Source organism: Hippopotamus amphibius, chromosome 6 (assembly GCF_030028045.1).
Source record: "Hippopotamus amphibius kiboko isolate mHipAmp2 chromosome 6, mHipAmp2.hap2, whole genome shotgun sequence".
Taxonomy (NCBI): domain Eukaryota; kingdom Metazoa; phylum Chordata; class Mammalia; order Artiodactyla; family Hippopotamidae; genus Hippopotamus; species Hippopotamus amphibius.
This window is the reverse complement of record NC_080191.1, coordinates 25,578,510-25,591,176: the sequence shown is the minus strand read 5'-3', so window position 1 is coordinate 25,591,176 and position 12,667 is coordinate 25,578,510. Positions and strand designations below refer to the sequence as shown.

The window sequence follows — 12,667 nt, the reverse complement described above, 5'->3', positions numbered from 1 at the left end:
CTTGACTTTATTAACAATTGTAACGATGATCTCAATACTGTTCTTTCAGCAAATGATAGGTCTCATCCGTCATCGTGGCTGTTAAGAGGCTAATCAGTTATGGACCAGGGAACATGCCCCTTCCACTGCACAGACAGGCTCTATTTGCTAATGATTCCCAAATTTTCTTTAAGATGAGGACTAACGTCCTGCCAACCTCCCGAACAAAAGCTCCCATATTATCCAATGAACTTGAAACACTCCTTTCACAGTTGGTAGCACAGAACAGATTCCATAATTAACTACTCAATTTCAAGAGAGATTTAACATGGCTCGCTTTTTCGGAAGATACAAAGAGTTCCTTGGTTTTATTCAAATATGCACTATCCCTGAGATAAAACATGTCTCATTATGAAGAGCTGTGATTTGTCTCAGTATTTTTTTCCCCCTTACTTAACCACTTAAGTCACTGACTGTGGAAAATTCTTTGTAATTGAAATAAATACAAGGTCTACTAGGAGGAAAATAAACCCTTTAATTATTTTGTTTTAAAGATATGTGATTACCATATTTTTAAAAGTTGCTTTGAAAATGAGCTAATGTGTTATACTGCATCATGCAGTGAGGACTAATTTATTGTCTGCCCTAACCTAGTGAAAACAAAAGGAAAGCTGGATTTGGCACGCGCTTGCATTTTCATCTTTAAGAGAAAGTATGCCTGAGTGTTTGGGTCTGAGATCAGGTTTGCTCGGTAGCCTCAAAGAGCAATTTACCCTTTTTTTTTTCAAAGTTTGCTTTTGATCATTTCAGACAATTCATCTTTTCTGAATGAGAAAGACTAGAAGAGAGGAATGTCTAATGAGGTTAAGTAAACGGAGAATCTGTCACATAAAACAAGTTTAAAGCCCCGTAACAGCATCCATGCAGGACCAACGGAAGCATTATTCTTTTGAAAACATTATTCTTTTAAACAGTGTGTAATGACATCCTCCCCAGGGACTTCTTCCATGAAAGAAAAAAAAAATACTTCCTCAGAAGTCACTTTCTAGATTCCCAGTATAACGAGTCAAGCACATTGAAAAGTCAGACTTGTGTTTTTTATGTAAGAAGGTTCAAAATTAGAACTGCAAAAGAAGCTCATAAGTTTCTCCATGTTCTTATTTTCTGTTACTTATCAGTATTTCCATAAACCAAAAGGACAAGCAAAAGGAAAAGACTGCCATTATTACCTTAGACCTGTATCAGTGAACATGTTCTCATTGTAAACTTGAGCCAAACATATTTTCTGTTTTCAAGGGAAAAATACATAGACTCAAATATGCTAAATGTAAGATAATTCACTCTCAAGTTCCTTCTAAGTATATCATTTCCTTATGCTGAAATATCAATTTGTGGAATGTGTCTCTAGTACTCTGTGCTATTACCTCCTGAGGACTTAATTGAAAATAAATACAAAAATTTCATGTTTTAAAAGTTTGGTATTACTTAAATATCAGAATTTGGCTTTTGTTTTAAGTGTTTAAAATATGTTTAAAAACAAAAAGGCAAATAGGCAGAGAAATTACCTCTTTCAATTCCAATTCTATGTTTAATTAACGCATGTTCAAATACACAGTTTTTCTTCAAAGATTTGAAACTTGCTGAATACATATTAAATGTGATGGAAAAAAGAAGGACACTGTAGAAAAATCACAATTATGATGTTTATTTAGCAAAATAAACTTGAAGAAACTTTTCTACTAAAAAAAGTAAGAATCATATCCAAATTTTAGCTTCTCCATCTTCTTTGGTATCAAAACCAACATTCGGGATATAAAATATTTTGTTTTGAAGTTAGTCATTGGGTCTGTAACAGTTTTCCACAGAAGGAAAATAGAAAATGAAGTTACCTGTAATTGTCTTTATTGAATAACCAATGGGTGTAAAAGCAGTCAATTATATGTCTGCTGAAACCAACATCATCAAGGAAATATTCATTCATAGATATATGTTTTCCACTGGAAATATATCTCAAGTTTTGTTTTTAAACAATCTTCTGCCATCATTTTACTATGTTATCTGAATAGTAACCCAATATACAGATGCTGTTATTCACTTAACTCATGAATTACTAAGGAAGTTGACACCACCACACCAGGACTTATCAACATTCATTTTCAACACGACTACATCATAACACATTTTTTTCTGTATTTCTTGGAATCGTGTGCTTCAGTCTTTTCATAAAATAGTATCTGGAGATCACTAATAGCATTAAATTAATATTAATAAAATCCAATTCTATCTAAGTCCTTTTCTCTTCAGAAGAAATATTACCTAAATCAGACCTTTTGTTCTTTTAAGAGTAGTATTACATGGACTGCTAAATCAGCCAAGCCTTCCAGAAACCAAGCTACTCTTATTCCTTTGATAAATTCTTTGCCTTGACTCATAATGATTCTTCTATGTCCCTGTTTTCTTGTGTAAAAGTACCTTCCCCTTAATTTGTTAAAAGAATCTGAGAAAAAAATCCAACAACAAACAAGGGTGATGATTTTTTTTGCACAGACTTGTGACCACAAAATGATAGAGCAATTTCTAGCTTCAGTGCTAACACTGGGATTGGGAACAAGAAGAGTACAGCCATAACAAAATACAGCTATCTATTAGAAGGACTGCATAAAGACATCTTTGGCCATGTAGGCTCTGGGCCCTCTGGAAATAAGTCAGTTGCATTGCCAACATGACAAAGAAAATGGCGATGTTCAGAATCAGGAACAGCCTGGTATACGAAGCAGACAGAACTGGGGCTCTGCCGCGCGTCGTCGTCACCATCCGAGCCTGTCCAAACTGGCCTTTCATCAAATCACCATTTTTGTGTTTCTCATATGTGACATCTGCAAAATCTAAAAGGTCTTTCATTTCTTCATCTTCATCTATGGGCAGTTCTTTCTGTGCCAAAATCTGAGCTTTCTGTCGAATCTTTTTTTCATTGACTTCAATCTGTGCAAAAATATCAGGGACGGCATCCACAAATTTATAGCGCTTGCCTCCCCTTCGGTTCTTCTTGGACTTGCTTTGCTGCTGCTGCTGCTGCTGAGATATGGCAAAAATCCTGTCGATGGCCTCCTCAGTCTGTCTCTTATCTGAAAACCTCAGCAGGCGCTCAGCAGTCTTCCTAAAGCTGGCTGTGTTCCGGACTCGGGACAGGATCTGTTTCTCCAGCAGCTGGAATACTGGCTTAAAATGCTGCAGGTTCTGTTCCACGATAGCAGCATAGTCCTTCACCTCAGGGACAACGGTGCTCTTGATGGTTGAACTCCGGTCAAAGAGAATTTTCTGACGGTCGGCAATGACCTGTGCAAAGGCAGGCTGTCCTGTGGTCTCACCTGTCCACAGGTAAGTGGTGTAGGCATGCTCGCTGGTGGCAATGAACACAGCCAGTTGCTGAGCGTCTCCATGGATGCTGAAGCTCTGAACATCTATGGAGGGCCCTATGAAGAGGTAAGCTGCCCTGGTGATGGGACTTCGGAGGTGCGTGGTGACATTCACATAGTTTGTCCCGTTGTAGGGATAGCCCCGAGGGTATGTCACTGAAGCAAAGGTTCCTTTCTCACTGTAGCCAGTATCATCCATCCAGTACATTTTATAGAGACCGTCTCGCTGCCTGAGCAGAGCCCCATGGACCCCCTCTACCGCTGTCTCCTCAAAAGGAAAATCCACATTGTGGAAGAAGCTTGCTGCTGTCTCCAAGGGGCTGCCCTCTCCCAGGTGTATCTGATCCACAAGGAGGAGAAGCTGAGGGTGCAGCAGGATCAGATTCCTCTGAACGTTCTTCAGATGGAGCTGCGGGTTATAAGCACCCACACCCTCTCCTCGGATGAAAACCACCCCATTTTTCTCCACTGCGGCAACCACTCTCCCCTGACAGTTGGCTGCCAGGTCATGCTTGTATTTAGACCATTTTGATGAACAGTCTTCTGTGACCTGACCCTCCCAGGGAGAAAAGCAGCTCTTGGACACAGCTGGGGAAAACATCAAAACGTTGTTGAAGAAGGTGTACTTTGGTCCGTAGAGAGCCTCAGTGATGAAAGGCACACCGTTGGGAGCAAAAGTAAACGAGTTTTGATCAGGATGTTCATGCCCTGCATTAAAATTTCTCCAGCCTTTGATCCAGTCTTTGTATTTGTTTCTGTGGACAATGTCATATATTGCACGTCCCCCAAGTTTTCCTGACTTGAAGGAAAGGAAAGATCTATTGATTTCTGCAGGCAGCGCACTTCCGTAAGTCACAACACCCCAGTCTTCAAAATAATGCAATGTCGGGGTGTCAAAATCTGGAGGGGGAATGGATTTCAAGCTGGCATCATACCTGAAAGAATTAATTTTTTTAAAAGTTAAATGGTTTTCTGATAGAAGTGAAAGGAACACAGCAGAACTGTGATGCCACATGGCAACGTGGCTTGAGGAAACAACATACAAATGCTACCAAGAGCACTGGCAGTGTAGGCTGTATTAGGGACAGTTCTGAAAACACCCGCGTATAATCAGCGTGTGTAGGGTGAATGGGAGACGAGTGTGTCTTTACAACTGTGAAGGGTTTGAGCCTGAAATGACTGCTGCTGATCTGTTACATGGACCCTCTTCACGATTTCAGAACTGCCACCCAACTGACTGGGGCTCATCCAAACCTCTAGTTGAGGCGCTCCTATTCTAGGAAATCGCGTATTAAGATCTGGACTCTAGGAATCCTTGAGTGGTGAGGAGGTATTGTTCCGCAAATGACCAATATTATTGAAAGTTTGGTAGAGTACTTTTTTTCCACCTCTAAAAAAATAAATTTAAATAGGGTCAAAGTTCACCTAGTAGATAAAATTTACTGCCAATACCACATCTAAGAACATGAACGGATGAAATTCAGGAAGCGATCTAATAGGGGAGGATTTATGACTGTGCCTCCCACTGCCTCGCCCAGATCCAAAGGTTTGGTTTTGTTTTAATCTGCAGGTGATGCCATGCTTTTCTTGATGATAAATTTCTTAATTTATGATAAATGTTTATTATCAAAGTAAGATAATAATTCACATTAAAATTTCACCGTGATTAAGAACACAGGTTTTGATTCAGAGAGGTTCCAAAGATAATAATGAAGGTGATTGTTCGCTTTTCGTGATTTGAGACAAGAGCCTTGACAGGTTCTTGTGATTTGCTGCTCAAGGGAAGAAAGGCTCTTAGATACTTCTCTAAAGTGAATCAGTTGCCTATGGTAGAGTAAATCTTATTGACATTTCTTTGATTTGCCTTTTGTTCTGGAGTCTCAGTTATGGACATCAGAAATTGTCTCTCTCCTTCAGTCTAGTACAGTGTTGGCTTAATTATCACGATTTAATAAATTCAGAAACAAGCAGAACTGGCTGTCTTCCTCTCAAGTTTTAGTCACTTTTCATATTCCCATAAAGGCACTTTCTGAATCAACTTAGACTTAGTACTAATCTGACTCCTATAATCAGCTTTGCAAGCTTTATAGAACTTGTTGTTTATGAGTAAGTGAAAAACACTTAAGTAATTACTTCAAACCCCTAAAAGGAGCCAGGAATGGTTGTATATTAATATATAGAGTTCATCTGTGAAGACAGTTTTTAAAAATGCCAGTTAAACTACAGCAGTTACCACTTAACTAACTTTTTTCCCCTCCTGTTTACTTTTAAAAAAATGAAAAGAAGCAATCAAACCACGGAAGCTTACTTTGGAGCTGAATACAAATTTCAGTAGCTTGAAAAGACATCAGGGATTAATGATTAACCAGTTCCCTGTAATTTTTATTTTAATTTATTGGATGCCAACAATGTATTTGGCAGTACTTTAAAAAAAAGACCCTGGCTTCCCCTTCTAGGCTTAAAAGATTAAGGCAAAAAAAATTACATGGTTCTTTTATTATCAAAGTAAAACTGTCAAATACTGTCAAACACTTTTAAATAGTTTTGAAAATTTAGTAACAGCTTTGCTATTAGAAGATTATAATGCTCCATTTACCAAAACAAAATAAAATATTTTACTACTTTTTTTTGGGAGTGTGATTATCAGAATAACTCAGTCTAAATTTCATGGTTTTCCTCTTTATATGATCTCAAAAATGATGTAAATTAAAACATGCATATCTATGAAATCATGTGAGCCTAGGATTCAAATACAAGAAAAGCAAAACTACAAACAGTAATTATATCTTAAATGGAAGGAAATGTTTCTAACAGAGTTTCAAAACTGTGCTATGAATTGCACTGAAGCCGGGCGAGTACTGCCATGGTGGCATGGAGAAAGTGTTACAAAGTACTTTAGATTAGTTTTTCTTTTTTAATACAAAAAAAATTAGCAGAATGTACCCCTGGATACAATTTCTCTTTAAAGCCAGTACAAGGTAGCATACCAGAGAAATTCTGTGTGAAGAGTACACCAGCGCTGCCCTTTGGACGGTGTCCCTGGACCTTCCATCACACGGTTCCTTCTGATCTGGTCAGCCAACCAGTTACCACTGCCGTTACGCAGGACAAATTTATCGAGGAACACTAATTGGCTTTCTGGACCATAAAACCAGTTGTAATTTGAGTCTGCAATAGCCACCGTTCTTTGAAATCCTGGGGAAAGAAGTTTGACAGAATTAAGATAAGTTTAAAACTGCCTACTTCCAAAAAGACCCAAACAATGACTCTCAATCCTCATTGCAAATTAGAATCAATTGTGTATCTTGGATAAAAATAAGGAACAAAACCATGATGCACTTGCTCTACCGCAGGCCAATTACTCAGAATCCTTCTAAACTTGTGTGCAAGTTTGTTATGTGGCAACTTGTCACTGGTAACGGAAATGCTTACCTATATTGCCCACCTTATCACTTCCTAATGTCCATGCTATATGCAAGTATAACTGCATGGATACAAAGGCCATCTATCCTCTTGTGCATGGTGAGTCCCTGAACTTGGAATGAGTGCTAGCTTTCCCACCAACTCATCCCACATCCGGGGCCAAGCTAATAACACAAGGTGCTTCAATTTGGCATCCAATACAGGAGGTTACAAGGTTTAGGGGAGAAACTGAGTTTCTACAGGAAGAAAATGAAACAATTCCCAGAGAAGATCCTGCTCATGTGTACTGTTATAGGTTGAAGAAAAAGAGAGAAAATGTAAAGATCATACTGGAATAGGTCAGAGAAACAAAAGCAGGTAAGACCAGATATGCTCCAGGCGTTCTTGAAAAAGAAGAATGGGAGAAAACTCTGGGTCAGACAGGAATGATTGTTACTAGAACAGCCATTGTAGAGAGAGAGAGAAAAAAAGAAATGTTGAGAACAGACTGACTTGACACAGAATCCCTTCTAAAAACGCCTGCATGACCATATTTACATAATTTACAGCTAATGTTTTTGCTTCTACCAGTTTAGAAAATGCTCATTCAAGTATATCTTATCATGGAATGTGATTTTCTGAATCTTCCACTAATCTGTGAGCGTCTTAAAAGCAGAGGGTATGTTTTATTACTCTGAATCCTTACCTATTATAGTGCCGGGCACATAAATGTTCAGTAAAGGTTGTTTTACTAATTAACACAAATACATGAATTCTCCTCTTAGAGGTGCTCATATTGTCTTTTCCACCTTAGGAAGTAGCCACATACATAGCTCACAGCAAACCCAAGCCCTGATGTGGCCGGCTGTTAGATCTCAGATCAAATTACAAAGCACTGAGACCTCTTAAAGGCCCTTGCTTTAGATAGCCTTTGTTTACCAAGATAAACTAAAGATAAAAAAGGCCTCTCTTACATGTTTGAGGTAAGCAATAAAACAATAGGGTTCTGAATGTGAGTCTAAACTAAATCTTAACATGGTTCTTTTGCTCTGCAGTATTTTTTTGATAATTAATCCAATAATGGAGATTCTATCCAATCCATGTGTATATAATCAGAGCAAAAAGATTTAAAAACTGGATTGTTAAAAAGAGGAAGGAAAAAAAACAAAACAAAACTGGATTGTTTGCTGTAGGTTTAGAATTGTTCAACTAAAAAAATTGCATTTCACTGAGGGAAAACCCATCCTGATGAAGATTTACCTCCTAAACTTTTTCTAACACCTTAATCCTGTTTAGAAATAAGGAGTTAAAGGCTGTCCTAGAAATGAATAAAATCTTAATATATATATGAGAGCCAATTCTCTTTAAAGGCTAGGCTACATAGAAATTAGAAGTTTCATAGAAATTCATTTTTTTCTTTTTCTTTCTTTTTTTTTTTTAAATTTTTCAGCCATGTCGAAAGGCATGTGGAATCTTAGTTCCCCAACCAGGGATCGAACCCACATCCCCGGCAGTGGCAGCACAGAGTCTTAACCATTGGACCACTGGGGAAGTCCCGGAAATTCACTTTCTGGTTAGCTTTCTATATTTTACACCATTTATTTCAATGAAATATTTAAAGAGAATACTAAACCTCTAATTTAAATATGTAGGTATAATCTTTCTTTTAAATCATGTCTGTATAGTTTGGAAGAAAAAATTTAAAACTAAAAAAGTAAAATAGGATTAATTAGGAATCACACATAAAGGAAAATTAACATGTTATCATAAGTCTTTATATTTTGTTTAGATTCATGAAAATGAGTTTGTATATGTACCCAAGTTTGTACACATACAAAAAGAAAAGTACTGTGTGGGCTACAAAGTATATTTGATCTGTTATGCTCTAAGCTTTATAATACCTAAATCACAAATCTTCACATGAACTCTCAAAATGTTCCTGGCTATACACAACTCTTAAATTATTCTTTGATTAAAAAATCCCTTTACGATGATGGGTGATGCCTTAGAGGGCTGGGACGGGGAGGGTGGGGGGGAGTTGTGGGAGGGAGGGGATATGGGGATATGTGTATAAATACAGCTGATTCACTCTTGTGTACCTCAAAAAAGAAATGTTGCCTTGGAATCAGAAAAAAAAAAATCCCTTTAACCTCAATATGGCTCAAATTCCACATTTCTTTTCTTAGTCTAGCCCATCTTCATAATCAGAAAAAATTACAGTAGTTTAATGTTTTCCCACTTCTAAGTCCTCACTGTACCTGGCAGGATGGTTCTATACATAAATGCAAAGTGTTGTTTAAGCCATGGGTGGCCAAAGTGGTTGATGTCAAAGTGCCTCTGAACAAGAAACATATACTGGAAGAGTGATCTAGTGGTGTAGCTGCCATACGCAACTCCTTCATAGAGGGAGCCGTCTGTCACCTCTCGGAGCAAGACCAGAGACTTCTCCATGATGGTCAGAACTTGTTTGGTCCATAAGTAAGCTTCTTGGAGATACCCTGAAGGATGAAAACACATGGAATCAATGACTAAGGCTGTAACAAAGCATAAACAAAAATATGGCCAAATAAAACCCTCTGAGTTACCTGACTAGTTTATACTGTAAATTGCATTTTGTAACACTCTCACGTATCAACATTATAAATAATATTCCGCTAATCCAGGTTTATGATGAGTCCATGATGTAAGTTAAGACGTTCTTGAATACAGGTTATTTATTAATTAAAGACAAACCTTTAAATAAGTATCAGTCATTTCATAATCATTAATAAACTGAAACAACACATCTAAGATTACAAATTGCACATACTTTATGTCTGCAAGAAAAGATCTGCATGTTGAGACTTTTATTCAATTTTTCTAAAAATAACTGTTTGAAAATATTTTTGAAGCTTTCCGTTTCACAAAAACTGTCACCATTATTTTACAGAATTTGTAATAAGCTGCAAATACTATAAGTGCTCAATGAACAGTCTCCAACTTGTCACGTTCTTAGAAGACAACGTCATCCTCTATGTGCTTTTGGATTCCGCAGCATCGGAAAAGGCAGCACAGAGGGGTGGAGAGACCACTGAAGTGGCAATCGAAAGGTGACAAAAATCAACTGGGAGCCCCAAATCTTACCAAAATGAGCTACAGGACTTCGTTCAAGCACTTCTTCACTCTGCCACCACAGTTTTCAATTTCCCCAACTGAAAATTAAAGGTCTAAAATTTTTCTTGAATCCTTTTGACTCAGAGATGCTATCTTTCTATAATCTTGTGAGACCAGCATGTAGGCAACAATAACAATTCCTCACAGTTCGTAACATTTATAATTTACGCAGCACCGAATATAAATTTGCTTAATTCTTTTAACAACTCGATTAAGCATTATTACTCCAAAATTACAGAAAGGTTGATGTGTCCTCTGGTACATGACTAAAAACGAACAGAACTTTGATCTGAGTCTAGGTCTTTAGATTTAAGGTTTGTTTTGTTTGCTCGTATTTAAAACACACAACCCTTAAGGATAAAATTAAGTTCACTGCCTCCTCATGTGAGTGGACTTTCGTTGTATCACTCCCATAGATGTGTGTGTGATCATCCGTGCTGAACCCTCTACCACAGTCTACTAGATGTGTTGGGTATGGGGGTTTCCAGAGGCCCAGGTACCACCAGGTACCTCCCAGCCTAAATCCAAGGTCCCAGGCTAAGGAAGACCCAGCTCTCATCACATGGAGTGTAGCACCAGTCTCAGGCTCTGCTGGGCAGTTACTGTTAATTGTACACTGGCTCCTTCTCCCGTCCAGCTCCACACCTGACATGTCAGCCTTCTGGACAGTTTCCAATTTCCATTCTGTAGTCATTAGCGTTTAACATCTCAATTCTCCTCACCTTTTTCCCCTCTGTATCCTCCACCTCCAATCAGATACCAATGTGACTGATGTTTAAAATCAAAACTGTTACTCAGATAGTTCATTGCATGATTTTCCTTATTTTTTCCTATTCAGGAGAGATGAGGCAATGTCTACCTTTGTAAACTTCAAATCTGTCAATATGAGGTACTGATATTGTTGTTACTGATGCTCTGCCCTGTATTTTTTTCCATCATCCATACATCTTGCTTGGAATACCCATTATTCATATCCTACCTATCCTTCAACGTTCCATGGACCATCTCAAACTCCCCTGAAGAAACTTGTTCCTCTGAATTCGAACTTAATGCACTCATTTGATATTTAATTATCACTTCATGATCCCCATTGTTTCATCCCCTGGCACTATTATAAGTATGGTGTTATCATTTAAACATTTCACGTCTGTCTCCTTTGTAACTGATTTGTAAACTGCCTACGTGTGATCCTGCGGGCCCCATGTACCAAGCCTCAGACAGGGTTAGAAGAACAGAGGAAAAATCCTAATTCTCCCACCACTGAGATTTCATGCGAGTCCAGTGGGAGCTGTACCTGACTAATCTACCTCAGTCAGTATCTACAAGGCCACTCTGAGAACATGGAATTACAGGCACAGTGTGGCTGAGATAGCTCCTAAAGTTAGAGCAAGGTGGCCAAGAAAGCCGGGGCTGTGAGTCTGCTTATTAACTGAGATGTGAGGGACCAGAGATTTCACTCCTTCTTCCGTCCCATCTTCTTATAAATGTGTGTGCTGCTCATGGAACGGCTCCGGGAACGTGCATCCCAGAGCAACCCACAGCATTACTCGGAAAACAAATGCACGTGAAAACTCCTGCCAGAAGAAAATTCAAATTTTGATCCAATTAGAGCCAGTATTTTAGGTGCCTGCTTATTATCTGGAGCAATTTTATCTACTGTGAAGAATGAAGACATAAGCTCTACTCCTGCTGGTAAAGAACTAAAAATTTATCTAAGGAAATAAAACTGTGCTGGACTAAAACTCAAGGCCCCAGGCTGCGCTCCAGCTCACTCCAGGGTTCTTTCCACCAATTCATGATGCGGTCTTTCCACAGGCCTGTGGGTTTATAAATGGTTTGATGGTAGCTGTTCACATGGCTTACCTCTTGACTTTTAAAATTGGGTTTGTTTTTTGTGAATGGGGGGGCAAAGGGAGATAGCATGAAAATTTACCCTCTTAATCAAGCTGTCCTTAAGTTACTAAAATTGAATTTCTATTCTGAAAGCAAGAACATATAGTGGAAAGAGTGAAGTTTGAGTTTGGCTAGAAGTGGGTCCAAATCCCAGCTACCTTATATGGTTGATGTGAAAATTAAATAAAATATGCACAAGGATTAGCACATGCTGTATGCTCAGTTCATTTTAGTTCCATTTCCTCTAAGATCTAATTAAAAGTGATAGTCGACCTGACAAGGAAGAAAGCTAGGCTAGGGTAAAATCTGATGCTGGATAATGTACAGAATGCATACTAATTCTTACGGGGAATACAGTCAAGAGTTAAACTCTTTTAAATTTGCCAGTTATGAGTATATGTTTAATATGCTAATAACTCACTGTCATATGAGGGCTGTTTTTCTTAAACACAGTCTTACCTAGCCATTTATAGACTTCCACAGGAGTTGTGATTAAGTCAGAATTACAAGAACAAAGAAAATGCGATATTAGCAATTACATAATAAAGGCAAAGCATCTATACGATCCACAAAAGTCAATTCCAAATTTGACCTGAATGATCTAGATTGATTGTTTGAAAGTCTTTAGAGGGAAAAATGTAGTGATGTAATGATACACAGCTGTGTGTGGGGAATGTTCAGTTCAAATAATAAACCACCTGTTCCGCTTTTAAAAACTCTATCCAAGCTGGCTGCCTCCACTGTCAAAAATCTTTGGAAAAGGAATATTCACCACTGATCCTGTGCTGTAAGGATATGGCCTGGTACAATCCAACGCCATAACA

The 12,667-nt window shown here is 38.2% G+C and overlaps 1 protein-coding gene across 4 annotated transcripts in view; it reads right to left on the bottom strand.

Annotated features, from left to right (window-relative positions):
- Window positions 1-1,864: 1,864 nt before the first annotated feature.
- Window positions 1,865-12,667, bottom strand: part of DSE (dermatan sulfate epimerase) — a 77,678-nt gene continuing 66,875 nt past the window's right edge. For 3 of the 4 annotated variants that reach the window (XM_057738579.1, XM_057738577.1, XM_057738580.1), the window contains 3 exons: window positions 9,056-9,295; window positions 6,383-6,590; window positions 1,865-4,330 (listed from right to left, as the gene is read on the bottom strand). In XM_057738579.1, coding sequence (XP_057594562.1) covers window positions 2,569-4,330; window positions 6,383-6,590; window positions 9,056-9,295 — 2,210 coding nt within the window. In that variant the 3' untranslated portion in view covers window positions 1,865-2,568. The remainder of the gene's footprint in view (window positions 4,331-6,382; window positions 6,591-9,055; window positions 9,296-12,667) is intronic. The other variant, XM_057738581.1, reaches the window with a different exon arrangement.